General features: G+C 46.3%; 1 protein-coding gene across 1 annotated transcript; it reads right to left on the reverse strand.

The window, feature by feature from the left end:
- Positions 1-2,084: 2,084 nt before the first annotated feature.
- GPRC5C (G protein-coupled receptor class C group 5 member C) lies at positions 2,085-27,949 on the reverse strand. The gene is made up of 5 exons (XM_083727676.1): positions 26,962-27,949; positions 15,498-16,563; positions 9,825-9,919; positions 7,995-8,141; positions 2,085-4,621 (listed from the first exon to the last, which is right to left on the reverse strand). The coding sequence occupies exons 2-5, from the start codon at positions 16,537-16,539 to the stop codon at positions 4,589-4,591; spliced, it is 1,317 nt and encodes a 438-aa protein (XP_083583802.1). The 5' UTR covers positions 16,540-16,563; positions 26,962-27,949; the 3' UTR covers positions 2,085-4,588.
- Between the last annotated feature and the right edge of the window lie 46 nt (positions 27,950-27,995).

The following is a 27,995-nucleotide window of genomic DNA, read 5'->3' on the forward strand; positions in this document are numbered from 1 at the left end:
GAAAAATTGCTGCTGATAGGAAAGGCTATCTGACCAGGAGATGTGCCGCCTGACCTTGGCACGACCTCTAGCCCACCATTGAGTTGCTGAAGCACTCCGGGAAGTTTGTTCCACCAGATGCCTTTCGAGAAGAACGCTAAAGCTTCATCAGAGGCACTGGTCATTTTACAGCTCCTCCTCTAGATTGCAGAAAGCAATTAACCCATCACCTGGGAATATCCACAAGGAGTCTCGGGGCACCCAGGCTCCTTTGATTTTGCAGCAACAGCCTAGCATGGCTACCTCCTCATATTTTCTGGCATAGGAACCAGTTCCAGGGGGCCGAGGTCCCTTTGTGTGCCCCTCCCAAAAGTTGAATATTCAAATGTTGTGTAAGTGCTGCATCTTGTGATTATGTGGGGTGGGGTTGACCTGGCCCCCAATATTTTATTTAAGTTGACACCCGTTTTCAGGAGTGCCCAAGAAACCAGCTGTGTAGCACTTGTTCCCTGAGACTCCCCAGGCATTCCTTGCTAGTTTTGGAAACCGGTGTTTTGAAAACCCCATTCATTTCCATAAATGTACATCCCTCATGATTTTTAGATTAAATGTTTCAGCTAGCATTCCAGGGCATCTGAGAACCGTGTTGTTGCTAGCGCTGAGGACATGCAGTTTCTATTTTGAGTGTTTTGGGTTGTGATGGGGTGGTTTATGGATTTTTGTTGCTGTGCATTCATTTAGCCACCGTGACTATTTGAAAAGGTACATTAAAAAAACACCACACACACAAATAAATACAAATGCGGGGAAAGCAACAACAACAAAAAGTGCTTTTACTGTAATAAACATGCCTTAAGGTAGGGTGGCCATATCCCCAGAGGTAAAAATCCGGACCAAATATATATATATGCTGAGCTTCGGCCTTTTGGGAGATCAATTGCTCAACCACCGGCCATCTGCTGCCACCAACGTCCACTCCAGAACCCAAAACAGAGCCAGAATCGCCCACGCACATATTTTTTTTCTAACCCACCCTCCAGCAAACCCTGGATATTTGCTTAAAATTGTAAAAATACCCCCAGATAGGCATGTAGCCTCCCAAAAGAGGACATGTCTGGGATGTATGGCAACCCTACTCTAAGGGGGGAGGGGACACAACTGAGAGTAAAATTGCATATTATGCCGAATGCATAGGGCAGAGTTCCCCTGCTTGCACAACAAGGCTTCCTCCCACCCCCATGAACCCCCCCAAAATGGTTCAGAGGGATCAGAACCCCCCAGAACAGTGGGGGGGTGTCATTCCATCTGGTACGCTTGCCCATATTGAATGTGTGCCATTGTGTGATGGAGAATGGCACTCTTAATGTACAACTACACACGTCTTGGTGATTCTTTTCTTCATTTCAAAGGCGCTGGGGTGACAGGTTCTCATAAGGCCTAATCCTTCCTTCCTCAACTGCAATCCCAAAAAGAATCTCACACACAGATACACAAGGCTTAGGGGATGGAAGTGCTCATGGGCAGGGGGTGTGCTTCTCATCAGGATTGTGGCCTGTAATTAAACAAGGAAATATGGGAGCTGCTTGGCACACAGCTGGCCAATTTGCACTTTGGACTCTTCCTTCTGTGACGTTTCTAGGCTGAGGTTCAGAATTTCCAGGTCTGTACCTGAGCATTTTCCCACGCCTTTGTCCTGGCACCTTCCCCAGGGAAACCCGTTTTACCGCCGAATTGGAGCAAACGGCAGCTGGGTTTTCCTTGGGTTGATCCAATAAAGCACTGGTTTTCCTGGTTTTCCATTCTCAGTAAGGCGCCAGGGCCTAAAAACAATACCACCCCACTTGGGCACGGCAAGGAAAGCCCAGATCTGTGCCTAGAAAATGCAGAACAAATGTAGGTGTAGATGAGCCCTTAAAGGAGTATAGCAGACCTTGAGGAAGTTGAGTGGGATTGGCTTCCCTTGATCACCTGACTCTCAAGGTCAGGAAGGCCCTGTTTGTTGCTGGTTCTCCAAAAGGCCTGCCCATATTATTTGGCCTCCCCATCCCGTTCCTCTCCAAACTCACGAAAGAATATATGAGAAAACAAGAAGTCGGCCACAAAAATTAGGAAAAAAACAAAACTGATTTAATTTGTCAGAGAACTCTGGGCTAAAAAAAGCCAGTCCTAAAAAGGACACACTTCTTCCTCCGACCCCCACTTAAATAACACTTGGATTAAAACAAAACATTCGCACACGGCCCTCCTCCCGAGTTCTTCCTGCCATTCACTCACAGCCAGATTTAAAAAATCACACTGCATTATCTATATAGAGAACAACTCACCCAAATACACACATACATACAACAGCAAGGCGCAGAACATCATTCTCAGTAAGGCTGGCCAGAAATCATGACTCAGTGTGAGGCTCTTCATGACTAGCCTTGGCTTCAGTGAGCATAAATTCATATTCTTGAGCACAAAGTGGTAGGGCGGCAGATTCTAAAAGCTGGATATGACCCCTCTCCTGCCATTGTAGAGAGTGCTTAAGATAAAAGTGAGGCCCATCTACAAAAGGCACTGAGTAGACCCACTCTCAGAAAGCAGAGGCCAGGTACAAAGACATTGCCGGGAGTGTGTAGCTAGCACTTTCTGCATGTCCATTTCTTCAAGCCCTTCTCCCAATCAGGCCCACACAACAGCAGCGTCCACCTCCCTGCCTGTATCTGAGAGAAAAACAGAACCTCTTTTCCTCTCTCCAAAGTGAGAACAAGGAAGAGGAGATAAAAGGTGGTGGAGCCTCAAGATGCTAAGAGTACCAGGAAAACGGTCAGGCCATAGCCCAACACAACTGGCACAGAGCAGTGCGCGGGCAGCATGTGAGTGGTGGCACCTTAAAAGACTAAGGCTGAGATCCTGGCACCACTTACCTGGGAGTAAGCCCCACTGAGCTCAGAGGGACTTGGTTTGTTGTTGTTGTTGTTGTTTATGTGGTGAGGTTTGTATTGTAACTGTTTTATCGCAGCACAAAGCTCTCAAGGGTCAAAGCCCACTTTTGTCAAAGGCAAGATATACATACAGGGAGAAGGCAAGGGGATTATAGGGTTGTTATTAGCGGAGACAGATTGCCTAACAATGGAAGAGAAAAAGGGGGCGTCACTTTATAATGCGCATGGCATAAAAGCCAAGAGAATTTTAGGCAGGAGATTCAGAGTAGGTGCGGCCCATTCTCAGCAGATGAGGAGTGAAGTATTAATAAAACTAAAGAGAGGCAATTACTTTTCTGTGATGAGCTCTGCAGCCCAAGACTTCCAAAGCTTTATCCTCTGAAACTCCAGTGGAAATACAGCAACTTTGGGCATGGAAAACTCCCCATTCTCCTGAACTGCTAGACCCTCTGGCTTCACTTTATAATTCCATCTCCCCTCCTTCTCTCCTTTCTGTGGGGATGAACTTATGTATCTGTCGTGTAACTGAGGTGACCACTTTGCGAATCTCACTCAGAGGTCCAAATGAGCTTGTGCTGGGGGGCAGAACTGGGAGGGGGACCCTTTTGACATTGCATCTACTGACAGGGAACAGCAGATGTCATGAATCTCCCACAACTCTCTCTCTCTGTGGAAACTAGGAAGTACCCCATCTGTCTCCTTTAGCTTTCCCCATCAGTTGGCACCTCCTGTATGTTCAATGGGTGGCACCAAGAACTCACAAATACCCCCAAAACAGTCGTCACAGACATCTGAGATGCTGCCTGCAAAATAAGGCTGAACTGCAACCCCCCTCATGCACCTTGGCACCCAGAGCTAAGCACCAAACATTTAAAAAGTCCTTATGCGGCCTTCATTTTGTGTTGCCCTGAGGGGTGGAGAGGCAGCAGATCCGGAGCAATCAGGATTCTGGGACAGGCATAAAATCTGTTGCACTTCAGGGTTGGTCCAAAGGCAGGAGGGCTACAAGAGAGCGGTTACCACATTTCTTTCTACACTTGACAAAGTTTTTCTCTGCGGAAGGACTAGCATCTACACGGCCTCCATTGAAGAGGAATCAAAACAGCAGCACCCTTCTCAGTTCTGAAGCACTCCCTTGTGGGATTTGGCAATGGGGTGAAAGGTAGGGGCAACTCAATCATCCACCAGGAGGCCAAGTTGTGGCCTAGACAAGATCATCTCAGTATTAGGAAAGGCGGATTTGTACAGCACAAAAACAGGTAGCATTGCAGAAGAATGTGAGACACTCACAGCAAACGTGGTCCATGAATGGTGTGGCGTGTTAAAAAAAAAAAAGAAGAAGGAAAGAGGGTCCCAAAATGCTGGCTAGTTGTACTGCAGAGGTGGCACTAAGAAGAACTTGATTGAAGGCTCCAAGGAACACAGAAGTCCTGCTGTCCAGAATTTTAAAAAACAAGCAAACCACAGGTGTATCCCAGTATGGCAACCCAGATTTTCTAAAGCAGAGGTCAAGCAGAGCACTTGGAGTTATGTGTAACAAGAAGAAACTGTATTGTCTCCACTGCCAGAATGAAATCTCAATGGCTAACTGAGGCCTAGCCTCATTAGATGCAACTTCACAAAGGCAGGTTTTGCAAGGCATCCTCGAGGAACGGGACCTTCTGAAATCAAGACTTTGGCTTCTACCACCTGCTCTTGCTATAAGGAGATGAAGCCTGAAACAAAAGACGAGATTGATACGTTAGTTTTCTTACAGCAGGAATGGTCTTTTAAGTATAGCTAACTAAAGCCAACTGGGATGGGGTGGGGGCAGGAAACGAGCCCTTCTAAGTTTGGAACTGACCCTAGATTGGGCTGCACTCCTCTGAAGGATCAGCTTTGCAGTTCACACTCCACACTTACTGGAGTGTGGTTCAGATGTTGGAAGTGGCAAGGGGTGCTTTTTAACAGCTTCAGTTGGTTCACCAGCCGCAATCCTATCTGGAGAGAATGGACCTTGCCTTGGTTACCACCTATTTATTAGCGACATCCAGGCTTCTAAAAGCTGCTTAGAAACTTAAAATGGTAGAAAATGCAGCCACCCACTGGTGTATATTTACAGTGTGTTTCTGGAACCAAATTAAAGTGTTGCAAATGACCTGTAAAGCCTTGGAATAATTTGGGACCAGGTTACTTAAAGGACCATCTGCATCCATTATCAACCTGTCCCTGCCTTTAAAATCCACTTCAAAGGCCCACCTACAAGGACAATTACCGTATTTTTCGCTCTATAACACGCACCTGACCATAACATGCACGTAGTTTTTAGAGGAGGAAAACAAGAAAAAATATTCTAAACGAAACAGTGGATGTATGATTTTTGTGGTTCATGCTGTGGCCACAGACGTGATCTGACATTGAGTTTGGGGTAGCCCAATGCAAAAATCCTGAGGATCCATGTGGATCCATGCTTTGTAACCACATTTTTGCGCCATTGCAGCCCCATGAAACAGTGGGTGCGTGTGTGTTTTTTGGTGCAGTCTGTAGCCATGGATATGCTATGTGATCTGATGGTGAACTTGGGGTGACCCAGTGCAAAAATCCTGAGGATCCATGTGGATCCGTGCTTTGTAACCACATTTTAAGTGGGGAGGGAAGGAAAAGCATTCAAGGGACAAGGAGCACGCGTGGGGTGTGTGGAGAAGGATGCTGCTAATGATGCAGAAGAGGGGTTTAAGGGGAGAAGGGACACGCATGGGGTGTGTGGAAAAGGAGCTTTTCGGCGAGCTGAGCGGGGAGGGTGGAGGGAAAGAGCACTGTTGCTTTAAAGGAGCCAACCGGACAGCAGCCACTTACAGCAGTGTAAGCAGCTCCTTTCCTCTCCCGCTTTCCTCCTTCTCTCCCTCTTTGCTGCTTTACGCAGCTAATGGCGAATCCCCTGCAACCCAAGTCCTGCTCAGCGGATTAGCTGAGACGCTGGGAGAATCGTAATTCCCCCCTCTCCTTCATCCCGTGCCCTCCTGTCCCCAGCAGCCTTTTTAAAAACTTTTTTACTGGTTTTCACTGCGCTCGTGGCTCAGAACCCTCCTGTGCCCTGCCGTCCCTCTGCAGCCTCATTGCTCCGTTTAGAGAGCGTTGCTAGCTGAGGCTGCAGCAGCTGTTGCTGGCTACAAGGCGCTTTTTCCGGCTCACTATGGCTCCCGTCTGTCCCTCCTCCCGTGTAAGCGGCTGCTGCCCGCTTTGCTGCCATGGCTCTCCTTCCCTCTCTCCTCCTCGGCTCCTCCCCCTCCTCCTGGCTGTAAAGCAAGCAAAGCTAGAGCCGTGCAAAGCTCTGCAAGCGGCTCCCGCTTTGCTTGACTGACGGCAGCCATGGCTCCGGTCGAATGCATTCGCTCCGTAACACGCAGAGACATTTTCCCTTACTTTCTAGGAGCAGAAAAGTGCGTGTTTTGGAGCGAAAATTGGAGGGCTGGTTGGCTGGCTGGCAAATGCCAACCATGACTTTCTCAGTGGTGGCCCTCCAATTATGGTGCTCAGTTCCACATCATATATTTATTAGTATTTTATGCTGTTTAAAACATCTTTTTAAAAAACCATGTTAGGAATTTGTGGGGGGGGGGGTGTAAGGTAAAGGTAAAGGTACCCCTGCCCATACGGGCCAGTCTTGACAGACTCTGGGGTTGTGCGCCCATCTCACTCAAGAGGCCAGGGGCCAGCGCTGTCCGGAGACACTTCCGGGTCACGTGGCCAGCGTGACATCGCTGCTCTGGCGAGCCAGAGCCGCACACGGAAACACCGTTTACCTTCCCGCTGGTAAGCGGTCCCTATTTATCTACTTGCACCCGGAGGTGCTTTCGAACTGCTAGGTTGGCAGGCGCTGGGACCGAGCAGCGGGAGCGCACCCCGCTGCAGGGATTCGAACCGCCGACCTTTTGATCGGCAGGTCCTAGGCGCTGAGGCTTTAACCCACAGCGCCACCTGCGTCCCCGGGGGGGGGGGGGGTGTACATTTTTGAAAACTGCTTTGAGAAGCACTTTGCTTCAAAAGTGGTGTATAATAACCAGTGCTTTTTTCCTTTAAAAATACTCTCATTTTGACTCAAGAAAATCACCATTTGATAACATTATTCCTGCTTATAAAACCCAATTAAAAAAAAAAAACAGGGAAGAAAACCCCCATTTTATAGTTCAAATCGGGGGAAATAAATAAAATAAATGGATAAATGTAGAAAGATTCACAAAATGTTTAGCGGTATGCGTACCCCTGCGTACCCCCCAGAAAAAAACCCCACTGGTAATAATAATTTAAAAATTAGCAATCAACCTAAACAAAATTTGCAGGATATTTCAAAATTCAAAGTGAGGACCAAATCACGGCTTGTATTTTCTCCAGGTTCTGCAGTTGCACAAGTCGCGCATTACTCTGCAAGGCACATAATACAGTGGTACCTTGGGTTACATACGCTTCAGCTAACCCAGAAATATTACCTTGGGTCAAGAACTTTACTTCAGGATGAGAACAGAAATCGTGCTCTGGTGGTGCGGCGGCAGCTGGAGGCCCCATTAGCTAAAGTGGTGCTTCAGTTTAAGAACAGTTTCGGGTTAAGAACGGACCTCCAGAACGAATTATCGTATTTTTTCCTCTATAAGACTCATTTTTTCCCTCCTAAAAAGTAAGGGGAGATGTGTGTGCGTCTTATGGAGCGAATGCAGGCTGCGCACTATCACAGAAGCCAGAACAGCTAGAGGGATCGCTGCTTTCACTGAGCAGCAATCCCTCTTGCTGTTCTGGCTTCTGAGATTCGAATATTTTTTTTTCTTGTTTTCCTCCTCCAAAAACTAGGTGTGTCTTGTGGTCTGGTGCGTCTTATAGAGCAAAAAATACGGTAAGTGCTTAACCCGAGGTACCACTGTATGAACTAACAGCAACATACAGGTCAGTGGCAGTCACATGTGTGTATTATGAATTGCAGAGATTGTATCAAGGCAAGCTGGGCTAGAAGCAGTGTATAAATCAGTTCAGAGGGGCAGAAAGATAGGGATTCACTATATATCTGTAGTTGGGACTGGAACAGAATTCCAGTCGCAGCTGCATTAGCCAATTACACACCTGCCCGCTCTTTCCATCTTTCTGTGCCACTGCCTGCTTATTCTGTGAAATGTAGGCATCCTCAGCACGCAGTGTAGAATTGGTACTGCCCATCACTTGGCTGTTGGCTGTGGCGCGAGGGAGGATGACATCATAGGGGCCCTCAGACTGGAAACAAAACAACAACAACAACAAAAAGAGTAAGAAGTGAGCAGAAAATGTGGTCAGAAAGGCAACCAGCAGCTGCAGTATGGTCAAAGAAACACAGCCAATCAACATTCTGCACGTGTCATCTATAGGAATACAGATTTGACCTTCAATGAAGAAGGCTTGAACTGTTCCATTTTCAAATCACTTTTCACCAGGCTGTATGAAACTTTTCCTGATTTTTGACATCATTTCCACATGTGAGAAACTGTTGGCACATGCGACAGATCTGAGGCTTTTTAAGATCAAAACAGAAGAAGAAAAAACTGTTTTGTTTTGACTTTCCAAGGGCATGACTCAGTCAGAGAGCATTTTCACTTGGGTCCCTGGAGCAGCATGGTTACATGCACACTTCAAGTTCATGCACACCTTGGATTCCTAAATTGCAATATACTAAAACTTGCAAAACAGTAGAAATACAGTAGCTGCTGCGGCGATACCAAAGATATTGAGTAAATGCCCAAATCCAGCTTCTGCCGCAGTGTTAGGTGAACTTCTGTGTGGAGATACAAATGGATGCTAGGGAAGGTGCAAACTCCTCTCTCATCATCTCTGACATCCCAAATTCACTGAGTATATTTTGACTGTGTTCAAACAATCATGCCTCATTTTAATATGCTGAGGTGTGGATGAGTCCCTCTTGGCCATGCCCTGCAGCCCCTTTTCATTCCTCTCTTTGCGTGAGCTGGCAAACAAATCATGGGACCTTCCAATTAACTATTGTTTCCAGTTTTGTCTGAAGCAGGAAACAATGATTAACAACTCTGGAATAAGCCAGGATATTAAAACCAACTTTAAACCATGGCTTTGTGTTTGGCTTGTTTGAAGCTTTTCATGCTAACCATCGTTTCCCCCAGTTTGGATGAAACAGGAAACTATAGTTATTAGAAGACTTCCTGGTTCCTTTCCCAGCTCCCGCAAAGGGCAGCACCAAGGGCTGTGTCTGCAAGCTCAGATATAATAATCTGAACGCTTTCTTTGACCAAGTCAGATGACAAAATAGTCAGATGAACTGTCTTCCCTAGCCTCAATCCTTTCCCCTGCCACACATATAATCTCTGCAGGACAATACAGGTCAAATAAACTCCTTTGGTTTTGGTTTTATTAAAAAAAAACATGTTCCTGTCAAGCCTACTTCTCCCAGGAAGCAAATGAGGTGGTAAATCTGATTCTGATGGTACCTTCTCAGACTCCAAATGAGGACTCGCATAACTGAACACTTATCCATGAAATAAAATGTTCTGAAAGCATTTTTTTTCCAAACTAGGTGTTGAGTCAAAGGGTCCTAGGCTTGCCATCTGAATAAGGCCCAGATGAGAAGCAGTTTCACCCCATTATCCTGCAGAATCAGGCTGCACTCAAAGAGCTGTGAGTGTTAAGTTTACATCCAAAGAATGCAAACACACAGAGTGACGCCGTTTATCCTGCCCCCTTATCTAGAGATAACTACACAGAATATCTGGATTCGACATTTATGAGAGGTTTCACCTCTCTCTGTCAGGAGCCAACTTCTCCTGCTGAACTGCTCAAGAGGATGTTGTGTTTTTTAATTTTAATTTTTTTTTAAAAAAAGCCCAACATTCTGGAAGCTAAGCTACAGTCGAGAAAGATAAGAAACACCAGCAGAGCTTCACACTCACTTACAGGCCCTTTGTGCATGAGAGCCATCTCTGTGGGCTGGTACACACTCGTCAGCAGCTGCCCGTTGTATCCGCTGTATGGAGACACAGGTTTTTTGGCTGAAAAGAAAGAGAAATCACAAGAAAATAACATTAAAAGGCACACAGGCTTGGGAGATCTTCAGTGACAAAGATGGTTTTCAGACAGCGCAGGCTGAGCAGAAGCAGAAGATTTTTTACTCAAATAACCCGTGTAAGAGGCAGAATAGTGGTTCGCACCAGGTAGCTCGGTTGTTTCCCAACCTTTGGTCTCCAGCTGTTTTTGGACTACAACTCCCATCATCCCTAGCTAGCAAGACCAAAGGTCAGGGGTGATGGGAATTGTAGTCCAAAAAGAGCTGGAGACCAAAGGTTGGGAAACACTGGATTAGAGCATGGTGCTGATAATGTCAAGATTGTAAATTCAATCCCCATATGGGACAGTTGCATCATCCTGCATTGCAGGGGGTTGGACTGGCTAATCCGAGGGCCTTCTGGTGGTTCCCTCACTGTGAGAAATGAGGTTACAGGGAACAAGGCAGAGGGCCTTCTCGGTAATGGGGCCCGCCCTGTGGAACGCCCTCCCACCAGATGTCAAGGAAATAAACAACTATCTGACTTTTAGAAGACATCTGAAGGCAGTCCCTGTTTTAGGGACGTTTTTAAAGTTTGATGTTTTATTGTGTTTTTAGTATTATGTTAGGAGCCGCTCAGAGCGGCTGGGGAAGCCCAGCCAGATGGGCGGGGTAGAAATAAAAAAAATATTATTATTATTATTACTACTATATCATCATCCTCAGGGTCCCTTCCAAAAGCTCTATGATCCTATGATGCATGCTTCTGTTTGTGCCACTTTTTCTAGGCACGTCCATGACTTCCAGACACAGGTGCTAGCAGATCTTCTTTTTTCTTTTTCGTTTTGGTCCCACCACTTTCCCCAAGAAAATCCACTGTTTGCTGCTGAATCATAATAAATGTCAGTCAGGTTTTCCATGGATTGCTGTTTGTTCCGATTCAGCGGTAAACAGTGGGCTTCCCTGGGGAACGAAAAAAAAATCGTGCTCAGACCTGTGCCTGGAAGTCACAGAGACCTGTGCTTAGAAACTGCGGCATAAACGGAAGCATGGAAAAGCCCATACTCCACAATCTAGTGTTGAGCAAAGAACACTGAGATCATAGTGGTCCCCCCCCCCCCCCGCCCAGAGGACAGAAACATGACTCATGTCAACGTAAGTTCAGTGTTGTGGGCACAACTCTATTGAACTCCCTCTTACTAGAAGTTCCGAGAGGCACCGCCCATACTGTGTTTCAGACACCTGGAGACCTTTGCATCATGAATACTTATCTGACATTTTAAATTTTCTGATGTTGTTTTTAAATAGATTTTAAATTTCTGAGATTTTTAATTTTTTGAGATTTAATTTACATTTTAAACTGGTGCTTTTGAGACCTAGATGGTGAAAAGCAGGTTGTGTTTTAAAAAATAAATAATTTTAAAAAATTATTTAAATTATTTAAAATTATTTAAATTATTAAAAAAAATATTTAAAAAATAAATAATTACATTAAAAAGATAAAGGTAAAAGACCCCTGACAGTTAAGTCCAGTCACAGACAACTCTGGGGTTGCGGCACTCATCTTGCTTTACAGGCCGAGGGAGCAGGCATTTGTCCGCAAACGGTTTTTACGGGTCATGTGGCCAGCATGACTAAACCGCTTCTGGTGCAACACCGAAACCAGAGCAGCACATGGAAATGCCATTTTTTACCTTCCTGCCAGAGCGGTACCTATTTATCTACTTGCACTTTTTCTGGTGTGCCTTCGAACTGCTAGGTTGGCAGGAACTGGGACCAAGCAACAGGAGCTCACCCCATCGCGGAGATTCAAACCATAAACCTTCCAATCAGCAAGCCCACGAGGCTCAGTGGTTTAGACAATAGCACCACCCGCGTCCCTCAAATAAATACATAGAATACCCTATATGGTAACCTCCAGATGTTGTTAGACTCCAAATCCCATCAGTCTCTGCCAACATCTGAACGCCACCATGTTGTCTACCCATGATATAGGGTCAGAGAAGCCATACGATTGGCTTACAAGAGGCATACATGATGGTAAACTTCTCGCAAGCAGAAGAACCACGCCTAAAAGCCAAAATAAAGCATGCCAATTTTAACACACTATCCAATGATGCATTCACAAAGTTGCATCATTGGATTTTTTTCTCAATTCAACACTGCATTAACTCATATTTAATTTACACAGTTACAAGAGCAGATCCCGGTTAAAAAGGGTGGGGTGGCAGCCCTAAATGATTGCATGGGCAACAATCACATTTGTACTCATTTTGACAGAATCGCTATACTGTATATGTATATTGTTGTAAACAAAAATCTGCCCTTTTCCCTTATGGGGTATCCAAGAACCTACATAAGGACTCTGTATGGGCTCTTGGATACCCCATAAGGGAAAAGGGCAGATTTTTGTTTACAACAATATGTATATATATGTATATACATACATACACATACACACACACACACACAGAGAGAGAGAGAGAGAGAGAGAGAGTGTCAGACGTACAAATTAGCCCTGAGAGAGCAAAACTGTTAGATTTCGTCTCTGTAATATACAATGCTTCATTTCATATGCCACTATGCGTTTGCAAAAGCCTTCAACTCTTTGCAAAGAAGTGATTGCTATATTTCTTCCATGCTGTTGGAAGCAAAGCAGGAAGCACTAACTAATCAATGTTCCCAAGTGCAACAACCATCAGAAGCCTGCTGGGGCATTCTGTGACTTAAGCCAGCCATAAAACAAAGCCTTGTTTGTGGGTAACTATAGACAGAGTAGGTTTTAATGAGCATCCTGTGCTCAGGAGACCCTTCCTAAATAAGAGAGTGCTCTCTAGGGTTTAAGAGGCAAAGCGTGCTGTAATAAAATCCTGTCAGCTATGTAGTCATATGTGTGTATATTTTAGCCTATTGGTTTTACCAACAAAGAATTGTGGAGCAGTTGAGATTTTTGACTGTGTGTGAAATGGCAACAAGCTTGGTTACTATTGCCATCAAACATACATAGGACTTCTACAGCCAATTCAGGTTCTTTGTCCCTATCATAACCTAGCTGTGTTGTTGTTGTCATCCCTATCATAACCTAGTTGTGTTGTTGTTGTTGTTTAGATTTACATACCACCCTTAGCTTTGCTGTCTCCTTCTATAGAAGAGCAACAAAATGAAAGGTCTTAACTTTGGCTTCCTTCAGCAGTGTAGTATATATATTTCCACAAAGACTGAAAGATTATTTTTATTAAAAAAATGAAGTGGGGGGGAACAATTTTGGAGTTGCTTCAGTGTCTGAAATATAGAGAATCAAGTTCTACAGGGAATCCAAAACTAGACACAGAAAAAGCAGATTACTTTTCTTTTCAATGCAGAAATATTCAGAAGTTCTAAACAAAGGAGGAATACATGGCAAAATTGATCCCTGAAGAGATAATCTAAGGAAATTCAAAGACATGGTGAATAAGTGTAAAACAGCAGGAAGCAGAGGCATTTCCGAAGTGAGTCACAGAACAATGCTGTGAGTTCTTCACTTCGTATCATGCAGATGAGGATAGTTTTGCATGTTGGGGCTTTTCTTGGTGATGCTTCTTATAAAGCCTGGAGAGAGAATGACAACAGCTTGTTCCAAGTTGTCCTTTTCGGTGACACATACAGGTTTTTCCCTCTGCTTGAAACTGGGGGAGGCTAAACTGGCAACAGGTTTCAAGAAGACACTTTCTGTGGGATTAAGGTGGAGTCTTAGGTGGGAGGTTGGCAGCCAAGAACAGAGGTTAGAGAGAATATATTTAAGTGACATTTTCAGCACAGGAAGCAATGCAGGAAATGGCTCCTTCTCACCCGGGCAAAGCAGCTTCTCATTTATATGTGGCACATATACCCCACACTTCGTTTAGAAAGCTCAGAATGGCTCACTTGGGGATCCGTGATGAGCTGCAACAGCATCATGTGCTCATGAATCATTTTCTAAGCCCGCTGGCAAAGAATCAGTGCCACAGTAGTAGATTCCTTAAAATAGGGCACGCACTAGTGAGTGGAGAGGGAGAAGTAAAAGTAATCCAATCATCAAAACAATTTCTTTACAGAAATACTCATCTGGGTCCATCATCTCACACAGATGGAATTGTGGCCTTTTGAGCAACTACTAGGGCAAAAAGGAATCCAGCAATTTATTTTACAAGATGCGATTCCTCTCATTTAAGTTTCTAAACTCCTGAAACTAAAATTTTGGGGAAAGAGACACAAATATTGTATTTGCAAATGTCAAATCATGCATACTGCCAGCTTTGGAAAATCAGAAGGAGCGGGATTTAGGGTATTCTTCCTAAATTTCAAATTATCATCACCTGAAATGAAAGTAAATGGATGAAAGTAAAGCCAATGCCATACTGGGCTCCTTTGAAGGAAAGTCGGGATAGAAATTTAATAAATAAATTTCACACCGTCATGTTCTAAGCCAAACAATATATTGATAGCCCAATCCTATGATACTCTCAGTTTGAAGTTAAGTGTAAAACAGCTTAGAGGTTTTATGCACAATCAAGAGGTATACAAGTTTTGTTAAATAAATAAATAAGAAGTCTCATATAAAAGTTTGTAAATTTTCAGCCGCACATCTTCTCTGCAAGGTAGGTTTCCGAGTCTCACAATCCAAAACAATTTAGCAAAGCTAAATACTTTGCAAAGTAACCAAGATCTGAGCTGTGATTTGACCTAGCCACTCTCGATTCTGTGTGGCTTATTAAACGAAAGTGAAAGTGACCGGAACATTAAAAAAGTCAGGAAATTGAATTACTACATCAGAGGAGGAGAGGGAAGCAAGGGCAGAAATCAGCCATAAGGCCATGTCTCTTCAACCGGAGCACAGAAAAGATGTCAGGTCTGTCTATGCCAGTGCTAGCCATTGTGTTGGTTTTTTTTGCCACAAGTGTGCCACAAGTCAAACTGAACATATGAGTGCTCTTGCGAGCACCGCTTTATGCATGCAATTCTTGCATGCCTTGGTGTTGTTGCTTTTCCTTCCAAGTCTATTGAGCCAGGCAAACATGTTGTAACACAGATTGAGACAGGAAACCAACAGGGTAAGGCTGACTCTGCACCACAACTCAGGCCCTGGTTCCTCCTGCTCTTCTCCAGGTATGCCAAAGATACCCATCACCTGCTTGCGGTGCTGCCCACTTGCACTGTATTGTACTCTAAAAACTCAGAAGATAAAGACAAGGCAAACCTAAGCATTTTTTTAAAGCAATTCAGTCATACCTTGGAAGGTGAACAGAATCCGTTTGACTTCCAAAATGTTGGAAAACCAAATGGCAGCTTCTGACTGGCTGCAGGAAGCTCCTGCAGCCAATCAGAAGCTGTGGAAATCCTGCCGGACGTTTGGCTTCCAAAAACGGTTCAAAAACCGGAACAGTCACTTCCGGGTTCGCGACGATCGGGAGCTAAAACGTTCAGGAACTAAGCTGTTCAAAAACCAAGGTACTTTAGAACAAGGCTTGTGGTGTTTATGCCTGTAGAAAAGCATGATGGAAGTTTCCACAAACCAACCCCATGCCCACTGCCAAATACCTCTCCACAACAAGTATGCTGAGGCCTACCTGAAGAAGGTTCGTCCATTGAGAAGGCCTTGTTCTCCACAAACATGCTCTGGGATTTCTGTTCCTTGAGGATGGTTTCATATCCCACTCCCCGGGTGGGGTAGTCATCTTCCTCGTAGATTTGCTCCGGTCCTGGCCGGATGACTTGGGAGATCTCTGGGATGACATAGAAGAAAATAAAGACGCAGGCGTTGGAGACGAGAGCAATGGCCAACGTGGGGTCGTCCCAGGCCTCGCCTCCTTCCTGCTGGTTGCCGTAAATGTACATCACAATCCACACAACCCAGATGGCCAGAGAGAGGGAGGTGGTGAGGAGAACAAAGATGGCGTGCTTCCTCCAGTGCTTGTAACGTCCACACAAGACAGGCCACGAGGCAACGAAGGCAAGCACTTGCAGGAACATGACGTAGATCAGCGCCATGACAAAGTCTTCATTCTTCACCCGGCAGGGGTCCTTGGGCGAATCGTTGCTCCTCACCACAGTGATGATGAGCCACTCGGCGTTGATAATGACCTCCACCAAGACGAGGAGCAAGGCCATGCCAAAGGTGACCCAACCCCGGGGCCCGTGGTTCCGCCGGGCGAGGAAATTGAGGCTGAGGGAATGCGCCACCAAGCAAGAGAAGCACACGGCAAAGAGGACGCCGAAGAGGAAGCGTCGCGAGGCGCACGTGGAAAAATCTTGCTTCACGATGAAGGCAAAAGTCAAGCAGAAGAGCCCAAAGGTGCCAAACAACAGGAAGGCCTGCGTCCCTATCAAGCTCTTCTTCCGATAGTCCTGGACAAACGGAACGCTGGCCACAAGGACGACGGTGAGGACAAAGGTGGTCACGACACCAAAGGCGGCTACCGCCTCCAGCACGACGCCCCAGGCTGACGACAGGTCGCACAGGTTGTAATAGATGGATGGCAAGTCCTTGCCGCAGCCTGCCGGCGGCGATGGAGTCACTTCCGCCAAGCATACTTTGGTGGGAAGTCCCAGGAGCCAAAGGTATGGCAGCAGCGCCTTGGGTACACCCATTGTTTTGGAGCGATGGCACATATTCCTTGGCACTTTGGGAAAGAACTGAAAAACAGGAAGGAAAGACAAGGTTAGCGTAGCAGAAAGAAAGCGTATTGTTATCAGGACTGGGCAATTTTGTAGTATCGATGGTGGTGCTTGGTTATATAACAGAACCGGTGATGGTCTATACCAGCTTCTCACAACAGGTGTTTTTGGACTACAACTCCCATCACCCCTAGCAAGTAGGACCAGTGGGTCAAAGATGATGGGAATTGTAGTCCATAAGCAGCTAGTGACCCAAGTTTGGGAAACCCTGGTCTATACCCTGCCCAGCCCCCTGTACCAGCACTGCTAGGCTTTGTCGAGGTTTAGGAGACCAGCTACTGTACAGTGGTACCTCGGGTTAAGAACTTAATTCGTTTTGGAGGTCTATTCTTAACCTGAGACTGTTCTTAACCTGAGGTACCACTTTAGCTAATGGGGCCTCTCACTGCCACCGTGCTGCCACTGCACAATTTCTGTTCTCATCCTGAAGCAAAGTTCTTAACCCAAGGTACTACTTCCGGGTTAGCAAAGTCTGTAACCTGAAGCGTCTGTAACCCGAGGTACTGTGTTAACCAACAATTAGTCCAGAGAGCAGGGTGACACTGATGGTGACAGAAGCATTTAAAAACTGAAAAGGCAAGGGCCATGCTTCAGTTGGTACAGCATATAATGTACCTGGAAAGATGTAATGAACTTAAGAAGAGCGTTGCTGGATCAGACCAAAAATTCCATCTAGTCCAGGCATCCCCAAACTCAGCCCTCCAGCTGTTTTGGGACTACAACTCCCATGATCCCTAGCTAGCAGGAGCAGTGGTCAGGGATGAGGGGAATTGTAGTCCCAAAACAGTTGGAGGGCCACATTTGGGGATGCCTGATCTAGTCCTTTGGCCAACCAGATACCTATACGAATCCCGCAAGCAAGACCTAGTGTGATTCCAAACAATAATGTTTATATATAACAGGTTATATACATATACAAGCAAAGTCTTCCCGTCACCTCGCCTAAAAACTTTTTGCCTTTAATCTGAAGTATATTTTGACCTCTTTCAGAGGGACAGGACTTGTATCCCTGCCTATTTGTTTTGGTCTTTGATTTCTTGGTCTTTTATTTGAATTGTTGTTGTTTTGCTTGTATTATTTTTAATCGGTTTTAATATTAAGTCACTTGTCAGAAAAACGATTAAAGCCACCAAATTTGATGACCACTAGCAAATCTTGCAGAAGTATGTTCTATTAAATCTGCCCCATGTCTGCCTTCAATCTCCAAACGTTCAGCTCCCTCAGATGGCCCCAAGTTCTAGTATGGGAGAATAAACTTACTCCATTCACTTCCTCCACACTGAGGCAGGCCTGTGCCTCAGGGCCAAACAACACATTCGAGATTAGATCTTCTGCCATTTTAATCGGTACTTTTAAGGGTACTTTTAAGGCTGGGGGGCGTTCCAAATGGGAGCAGTGGAGCATGGATTGGGGGGCAGGCAGTTAAGTGTTTTAACCCTTCCCTCTGCCAATGTTCTCTTCCAGATCTGATCATTTCCCCTCAAGTTGCTGTTATAGCCCAGTTGGCGGGGGAAATGTTCGAGCCTCCCCACTCCTGAAGCGCTAATAGCTTTCCTTTCGGATAGGAAGTGTGCCATGTCAGAAACTCAGATATATATAAGCTAGGTGCCAAATGGCTCCTTAAACCAAGATTACAGTTGCCAAAACGAAATGTCTATTTTGGGACAAGACAACTCCAAAGTCTTATTTTTCAAGTGATGGGCTGACTGTGATTGATTGTCTGTTAAACACCTGGTTAGTTCAGATGACAACGTTGAACTAGGGTAAGAGCTTTGAGAACTTAAAGAAGAAAAGTCACTTGATCCAGGGACAGGCCACATATAAGGACTCCCGTGGATACAGAGCCCACATGTCCCACGGTGCCTCTTTTAAATGACTGACCCTATATATATTGGCCTGTTCCTACAGGACGGAGCATGAGTGTGTGAAAACATCAAGATCCAAGAATCCCCAGATGGTGGAGATGTCAGGCATCATCCTGGTGCCCAGGCATCTTCACTTGGTCGCAAGTGGCCGATAGCTACGTGAAAAATGAGCCTGGCACCTGGATAATTTCAAGCACTGGGAGCGAGGAGCACCCCACATAATATATAGCTCGTTCTTGAGAGAGGGGGAAAGCCACTGCCAATCTGGGTAAAGTACGAGGCTTAGATGGGCCACTGCCCTCGCTTGGCATAACATAGCCCATTAAGTTCTTATCCCAATCCAAAGGGTATATGGGCAGGTGACACCACAATTACATAGACTCGGAGCAACGCTGAAGCATATTTAAAATGATGGACCAAGGCGAGAAGAGAAAAATAAACGTGTTGAAAGGAAGAAACCATAGACTCCCAGAGTGATCAGCAGCAATCCATTAAACCCTACCCTCTTGAGACTTCTTCCTCACTCCAAGGTTAGAGGCAAAAATACGCTTACTCACCGCACCACCAAACCACCAGCAGCCAGCCATCTCAGGTTTCACCTAGAGACAGCTGCCTTTAGCATCTTCTTGGGATGATTTAGGTCAGACATCCTGCCCCACCCCCTATGTGCCTCACCCTAATCTCCCTGGAAGCAGGCCAACAGTTAAATTAGCAATTCCGTTCCCAACGTCTATTACATGGGTAGGCAAGCTAAGGCCCGGGGGCCAGATCCGGCCCAATCACCTTCTCAATCCGACTTGCAGACGGTCTGGAAATCAGCATGTTTTCACATGAGTAGAATGTGTCCTTTTATTTAAAATGCATCTCTGGGTTATTTGTGGGGCCTGCCTGGTATTTTTACATGAGTAGAACGTGTCCTTTTATTTAAAACACATCTCTGGGTTATTTGTGGGGCATAGGAATTCGTTCTTTCTTTTTTTTCTCCAAAATATAGTCCGGCCCCCCACAAGGTCTAAGGGACAGTGGACCCACCCTCTGCTGAAAAAGTCTGCTGACCCCAGGGACTCTATTACGTTGATTTCTTTTGCAGCAACAACAACAAAAAAGACCTCAAAGTGCTCACAAAATTAATATAAAATAAAGATTTGCCTAAGCAAGGAAGGCTGGAGAGGAGAGAGGCCAGAGAAAAGCTAGGTCAGGCAGGCCAATGAAAAACGCCTGAATCCCCCCTTTTTTGTGGCTGGCTTTTGAAGGATTAGAGTTCAAGGAAACAGAGGTGACTTTTAGATCATTATTATTTTTTTAGAAATCGCTAGGGCAGGGGAGGAAGAACACATCCTCGCGTAGGATGCCATTTTTAAAAACAGCTGTAACTGCAGCATAAAAGGGAGAGGAAACAAAACAAAACAAAATAATTAGCTGCCCCACTGCAAAGCATATTCCCAGACCAGCTATGTTCCCTCTGAGAAAGAACCGGCCGGCAAACTGTTGGCCTCCCCTTGGCTGCCACTCAACACTTCTTGGTTCCCAGGCTTAGAGGATTCCAGATGACTTCCGAAAGAAGAGAACTCTCTCACATGCCTTCCAAATCCGCTTGTTGTGGGGCTTGGATCATGGGCTAGTCCCAGCTTCTGGGGATCGGGGCTTTATGCTACAGCATGTGAGAGCTAGCGCTGCTCCAGCTTTCTCTCTCCTGTTCAGACAGCAGCTTCTTGTACCAACTGAGAATGCTGGCGCCCATTCAGTTTGGGTTACCTTTAGGAGTACTGGCACGAGGCTAGTTCAGCTCCAAAACGTAACAGTCCATACATTAGCGTGAACGCTGCACATCCTCTGCTATGCAAAAGCACGTTTTCCAGTCTCAAGGTAAAGTGCTGAGAAGCAGGAAGGTCCTTTATCCTTTCAGTTTCTTTTCTGAACTATAACCATCATAAAGTTTGAGACTGAATGATGCAAGGTTAAAATGAACTAAATGCATCAGACAGCTTTTAGCAGGGACTGTTCAAGGACTTGTTTCGTTGGCTTAGGTAAGAATAAGGCCTGTCTTGTCATAGTTTCAGCACCAAGCAAAGATGTTGGTTTTTTCCTTCTCCAGGGCATTTGGGCAGCTCCAGAAACTAGTTGCTTGTATTCTGATTAGGCTTGGGGTTTTTTTGTTTTTATTCTGCTTGCAAATCGCTTTGGGACTTTTTGTAGTAGGCAGCAATACAGTGGTACCTCTGGTTACGTACTTAATTTGGTCCGGAGGTCCGTTCTTAACCTGAAACTGTTCTTAACCTGAAGCACCACTTTAGCTAATGAGGCCTCCCACTGCTGCCGCACCGCCGCCACACAATTTCTGTACTCATCCTGAAGCAAAGTTCTTAACCCGAGGTACTACTTCTGGGTTAGCGGAGTCTGTAACCTGAAGCGTATGTAACCCAAGGTACCACTGTATATAAAACAATCATCATGGTAAACAACCAACGGTATATCCTCGTTATCCCTATGTACCAACTTGCATTCTATATATCATCACTAATGTAGCTTTAATTGGCTCCATGTAATGTATTAACCTGGAGGTCTAGATGAAATCCTCAGAAAGTAAGACCATTTAATTTTTTTAAGACTGAAGTTCTATCGGTGTTTCAGAAAACATATGGATACAGCTCAAAAATCAGAAAGAGGCAGGAATACCCGGAACAATGATGGAGCAACAGGACATCGTCCATGTTATGCCCATGCTCAACTGATGCTCAGAAATAGCTAGAGCTGTGCCCTCCATGTTGTAGACTCCAAATCCCATCATCCCCCAATCAGCAGGGCCAATGGTCAGGGATAATGGGAGTTGTAGTTCACAAAATCTAGAAGACACCATGAAACAGCCACACATCTTTCCATCATTACATCTCCATGCCAAGGGACGGCAAACCTGATTAATTTCTGCCCGCAAAAGGGGTGCAACCATCTTTTTCTGGCAGTGTTCCTAGTAAAATGGAAACCGTAAGAACTCCTCTTATCTGAACTGAACACCTAGGGGTTTAGGGCACGAATGTTCTTGTTTCAGAGGAGACCATTGATCTGGGAGGGCTTGACACACAGAATATTTTCTCAGCTCTGCAAGTCTGCAATTCTATGAAAGCCAGAGCACTTATGTGATTTCCTCCCCAGCTTACATAAATCAGCATTGCATAATTCAGCATTTTCTAGTCACCAAACGTGGATACTTTTCATGGTGTGGAATATTAGACTTCCTGCTTAAGAGATTATTTATCATCCCCACTAGTGTTAAAAGAGTTTTGTCTGATGGCTTATCTGTGGACAGAGAGAAATTCAAGAATTCCCTCTTGTCTGGAGATGCAAAACTAGCTTGAGCAGCAAGATGTTTGCTGGTGGTTCCATTTGCCAGTCCACACCTCTCATTTCAGTACATCTACTCCAAATAAATTTCTTCCCTGCCCTAGCAGTTGAACAGAGCTTTGTTTTAGTTAATGTGGTTTCCATCTCAATAAGCACACAGTTAGACTGCTTAATGATTAAGCCACAAAACTTCCAATGCATTTGTGTGAACGCATTCGCTTTCTTTGCAAAGAATTTGCAAACTTTTGGGGGGTTGAAAGGAAAACAACAAACCTGCCCCATTACAGATCAGGTATCACATATACGTTATTTTCAAGTGCACCATTCTATATAGCCCATTTCATTGTTTGCATAGGGGAAAAAGACACTGCGTTCCAGAACTGTGGAGACTACGGATGCTTGCTGTGTGGCTATGGGATCCACTGTTTCCTGCCTAGCGCATAACTGTGTAGATTGAACAATAGCTGCACTTCACTATGGAAGCCACTGGTTTGTGGTGAGGCTCTACTCTGCCAATCATTTCAGGAAATAGGCAGGTTGATTGCATCTCACACCTCAAGAGGTGGGGTTTTTTTAATCACTCATTTCAGCAGAGCCACAAAGTCCCCTATGGCTTACAGGCTATCCACGTGATAGTCAAGATGAATGATGAGCATGAGAAACACTTGCGTGCGGTGCTACCTCCAATGACTAAAGGTAAAGGTAAAGGGACCCCTGACCGTTAGGTCCAGTCGTGGCCGACTCTGGGGTTGCGGCGCTCATCTCGCTTTATTGGCTGAGGGAGCCGGCGTACAGCTTCCGGGTCGTGTGGCCAGCATGACTAAGCCGCTTCTGGCGAACCAGAGCAGCGCACGGAAACGCCGTTTACCTTCCCGCCAGAGCGGTAACTATTTATCTAGTTGCACTTTGATGTGCTTTCAAACTGCTAGGTTGGCAGGAGCAGGGACCGAGCAACGGGAGCTCACCCCGTCGCAGGGATTTGAACCGCTGACCTTCTGATCGGCAAGTCCTAGGCTCTGTGGTTTAAGCCACAGCGCCACCCGCGTCCCTCCAACGACTGGGGAGGTTCAAATCCACACACACCCAGCAATGAATCAGCCTTGGGTCAGCCACTCTCTCTCAGCCTATCCTACCTCACGGGGTTCTTGGGAGGCTGCAGTGGAAAGGGCAGGAATACTATGCATGCTGCCTCGAGCTCGTTGGGAGGGGGGAGTCGGAATATTAATGCAACAAATAAAAATACGTTTTTCTAAGTCCTTCTAAGCATGTGTAGAAAGCTGCAGTCTACATATGGAAACCGAGGTACACACCACCAGCTTGCTGTTATAGCCTGGAAATTATAATGAACATGTGCAGGTATTCCTGGTGTTCCTTTTTTCCCCCTGCAGCCACGGCATGCCCAATAGTCACTCAGTCCGGACGGTTGGGCACTGTCAAATCCCAGCCGTCTGCTCTGTGTACTCGAAGCATTACGGCGGCATTCTGCTCTGCAAGTCTGCACCTCGCAAAAGGCAGGGGGGGTTCTTTTTGTTCGTTATCTTGACGAATGCGGCAATTATAATTCTGAGTTTCTCACCGCCACTCCTTGCCTCAGGGTTTCCTCACTGAAACTGCTTCCCTAAGCACCTGGGTCTCTATGGAACATCTATGGCACATGCTACACAACTAAGAGGAAGGAGAGACTGTGTCCCAAAGCATGCTCTGAGTGCATGCATGTGTTTGGGAAGAGGTGTGCATGGGAGGCAGCCTGAGATCCCAACATGCAATGCCTTGAGTGCCAGGATGGAAGAAACCATCATTCGGTGAGGACTTGGTCTAGCTGCCGCCCTTTAAAAGAGAACATTTTTGCCCTGCTAATGAACAGCATTTGATCAACATTAACCCATGCAAGCTCCTGGTGTAGATGCCCCAGTGGGAGTTATTATGGAGAAGAGCAACATGGGGTTGGCGGTAGTTCTGTTAACATCGCTGCTGCCTCACCAGAACTCCCCCCCAAAAAACTATATGGTCAGTGAAGTGGCTTAACTTTCATCCTCACTTTCCCTACAGTTCAAATCCCAAACTGGCAAGAAAACAGTGCTTACACCACATTGAAACTGGGCACTTGCTGATCTTGGCAGCGACGTCTTGAGATTCAATTTGGTTTGCTCTAATGGGTCATCACTGCCTAGGGATGGCTCCAAGGGTGACCACTTAGAAGGTCCCAGGTTCAATCCTGGCATCTCCAAAAGGATCTTGGGGAGGAAACACCCCTTGCTCGAGAGCCAGTGCCAAACAAAAACAACAAAGTACTGAGCTAGATAGGCAAACGGTCTAATTTTTAGTAATAGCACAGCTTCACACGCTATCAGCATTTCTCAGGAGCAAGCAACAAATAACATGTTGCATTAATAATAATAATAATAATAATAATAATAATAATAATAATAATACTAACCGTGTAGAGGCACTGCTCAAGGGGAGAGGAATCACATGCCAATGTGAAACCACAGCGCTGACACAACCGCAGATGCCTGATTATCATCTTCCAAAGCAACTACTCTATTCCAAACTTAAAAATGGAAAGAGTAATGCTGGTGGTCAACAGAAGAGGTTTAAAGACTATCTCAAGGCAAATATTTAAAAATGTAGTAGAAACACCGGCAACTGGGAAACAATGGACTGCGAGCGCTCCAGTTGGAGAACAGCCTCTACCAAAGGTGTCTGGGCTTTGAAGAAACTCGAAGTCAGGATGAAAGGGAGAAACGTGCCAAGAGGAAGGCACGATTGGCAAATCCACACCGTGATCAACTCCTGCCCTGAAACCTATGTCCCCACTGTGGAAGGATGTGTGGATCCAGAATTGGCCTCCACAGTCACTTATGGACTCACTGTTAAAACCGTGTTTATGAAAGACAATCTTACTCAGCTACGAGGGATCGCCAAAGAAGAAGAACAGTGCTGACATTTCTGCTTGTTTCCATGCCAGAGCACAGAGCAAGCCAACCACTTTTGTTAAACACTTCAGGGTCTTTTAAACTTCCCCACTCATGTCCCTTCTTGCACAACAGAGGCTTGGGTGGGTGATCTCTTTCACTGCACTAAATAAGGATATTGTGTAACACAGCATAGGGACGTGTTGTGCTTCCCATTCCCAGTGCCATCGTGGGCACGTCTTCGTCAGAGCAAAACAAAACAATCCACGCAACTTGCCATGCCCCCCCCCCCCGCCCCAGTTTAACTTCAGAGGCCCAGACTGTCCCGTCCCGTATGATTCACTCCTTCTCCAGGAAGCAACCCACATTTATCAAGGTAGCTGGAAGCTGTTACCGGATCTGTCTCAAGAGGCTGGTTCCAGCTAAGAGCCTGGTGTGGGCAGAGGGCAGGAGGAAGCAAGGAGAGACTATCTATTTTGGAGAGCAAGAGAGAGGAATGGTTTGGAAAGTCAGGAGTTGGTGTAGCAGATCCTATTGGATCTCGCCCTTCTCACCGGAGTTCAAAATCCCCCAAGGACTTCTCAGGAGAGGGTGACCGTTGGCAGTAAGCACCGCTGAATCCAGTGGGCCTCATCCCCAGTCGTCGTACCTAGGATTGGCTTTTTCATATTGCAGGCAAAATAAAAAATGGGGAGTTCCTGAAGGTCATATGGCAAAATCAGCAAGCAAGCAAGTGTGGGGAGGCAGTGGGAGTGAAAAGGTTTGTATTCCACTCCAAATCACAGAGCTATACTCTCACACATGGGGCGGCCTGTCACCTGCCTGAAAGCAGGGGTTGGCAATGTGGCCTAGTGGGCACACATGAATCTGCGGACCTTCTGTGCCGGCCTCAGGGTCCCTGCCTCTCCCCGCTACTGAAATTAGGCTTGGGAGAAGCATTCTATCCTAGCCAATAGAACGTGTGAGACACTCAGAATTGTTTCTTTGGTTTGCAAAAGTGCCCACTAGCTCGCAAGGGTTGGCAACCCCTGCAGCTCTGTGGTGCCATCCATTGGGCAGTATAACTTTGGTGTTTGGGGGGGGGTTAACTTGGTTCCGAGATAGGAGCTTGGCAAGGTCTTCTCATCTACTCCACCAGAGCTTGGAAAACTATGTGACCCCTGGCCTGGAGTCCAAAACTCCAAATCCACTTAAACAGGACCAGACAGAAGCTAAGGGTTCTGCTTTACAACTCACTATCCCTTGCCCAAAATCTACATCTTAGTACTCTTCCCTTAGTACCGCAGGACTCCTTTCCTTTCCCAAAACAGAGCTCACCTGGTTCTCCACGCCAACCCACACCACTCCCATTCCCACATTACCAGGGCAACATGTGAGAGAAACATTCCACATTATCCTCCCAATAACCCCAACCCACTAGCAAGCTTTGAGAATGAGCAGAGATTTGATTCCTGGTCTTCTGGGGGCCGATTTCATTACTACCCCACCCTCCACTATAACTCACAACTCGCTATGGTTTAGTTTTCCCTGTTCCAGTTATTAGATCCTACAGGAGGGTTAAGATACAACCTAGTACATAGGCACAGATTGCATTTTGCAAACCCTTTGTCCTGTGCGTTTCTGTGTATAAACAGAACTACCACACCAGCGGTTAAACAGAGGCCAATTCACATTTTGCCAGCCCAGATTTTCAAAACCCTTTGACTTGTCTCCTTGCTGAAATCTAACCTTTGGGGGTTTGTTTAAACAGGCTTTCCTCATCTCCATTTTTCGAAGCTTCAAACCTTTCCCCCCCCACACACCCAGTATCAAATACAGATTTTTTAAAGAAATGCCTAAATCTGAAAACCAAAACTCAAATGCACACCATGACAGTATCATTCTTCGGGAGAAGCATCTGTATCAAATTCAAACACTACAGCTGCGTAAGCTATTTCTAACGTATAGTTTAAAGGGCTAACCTAGGAGTTTCCCCCAACGCACAGGCTAGAGAAGGGGAGACTGAGAACAGGAGGCAAGAGGGTGTTGTTGTTAGACCTGCTCCGTCCCTTCCATTCAGTCAAGGGAGGGGAACACCTTTGACGCACACAAATATTCTGGAGTCCACCGGGTCAGCAAGGCGGGGGGGGGGGGAGAGGTTCCAAACTTTTAGAGACCCGTGCGGGGGAGTGTGAGGTAGATGGATCAGCTCTCCAGTGGGGACTTCCACAGAAGATCCGCACCCCAGGCGCTCTTACCTGCCTCTCTCCACCGCGGAGGACAAAGCCAAGCGGCGCCAAGCCGGGCCCCCGGGACTCCGAAGTGGTTACGGTCCGGCCACTACCACCTGGTGCCTTTCACAATCCGGATCCGAAAGTTGAGGCTCTGGGAGGCAGGCAGGCGGCGCAGGGGGCGTGCCGTGGCAGAGCAGCCGCGCTGGGCGCGGGTGGGGACGGAGAGGCTCTTTCTTCTCTCGCTCGGCGCTCCCTCGCTTTCGGCTCCGGGAAGCTACGAGCTTGACATCACGGTGACATCAGCCCCCATTCAAGGCTCTTATCGGGCCTTCGCCCAGCCCTGTGCAACCAGATTGCAGGCTAATCAATCACCTTCCCCGCCCACCGGCCCCGAAATCTTTGTGTCTCGAGTAGACGCGCCGGAGCGAAAGTGCCGCCGCGCCCGCCTCCTCCTCCGGCTCATCCTCCAGTCGGTTCTCTGGCGCTGGGATTCCAGACCTGGTTTTGTGGCCGACACTCCCCCTTTTCTCCTCCACGCCTCTTCCCTCTTTCTTCATTGTATTCAGGCGCTCAGGTACAACAAATCTCGCATGACTGGTGAAGCTTAAATCTTTCGTGTGTGCGCGTTTGTTTCGAAGCTGCAAATCACAACGAGGTGGTGGCCCCGGTGGCTTAATTGCCATAAGAAACGGGGGGGGGGGTGAACGCATGTGCTCAGAGGCACTCTGCATATGCTCAGAGGCACCCTGGGATTTGTTGTCGCTACATCAGCCCTGTTCTCACATCAGTGGGATTTCTTTGGGCTTGCTGCCAAATCACAAATCGTAGAACTGTAGAGTTGGAAGGGACCACAAGGATCATCTAGTCCAACCCCTTGCAATGCATCCATGACAGGTGGCCATCCAACCTCTGCTTAAAAACCTCCAAGGAAGGAGAGTCTACGGCCTCCCGGGTGCACTTTCTTCCCTTGCACAGCGCTCCCTCACTTTCGGCTCCAGAAAGACACAAGATTGACATCACTGTGCCATCAGCCCCCATTCAGGGCTCTTACTGGGCCT

Source organism: Podarcis gaigeae, assembly GCF_964106915.1.
Source record: "Podarcis gaigeae genome assembly, chromosome: 2".
In the NCBI taxonomy this organism is placed as follows: domain Eukaryota; kingdom Metazoa; phylum Chordata; class Lepidosauria; order Squamata; family Lacertidae; genus Podarcis; species Podarcis gaigeae.

Coding starts and splice junctions, on each gene's coding strand:
- GPRC5C (XM_083727676.1), bottom strand. CDS start 16,539: ATGTGCCATCGCTCCAAAACAATGGGTGTACCCAAGGCGCTGCTGCCA. Junction 8,142..9,824: donor CTCTCATGCACAAAGGGCCT/GTAAGTGAGTGT, acceptor TTTTGTTTCCAG/TCTGAGGGCCCCTATGATGT. Junction 4,622..7,994: donor AAGATGGAAAGAGCGGGCAG/GTGTGTAATTGG, acceptor CTTTTGTTTCAG/GCTTCATCTCCTTATAGCAA.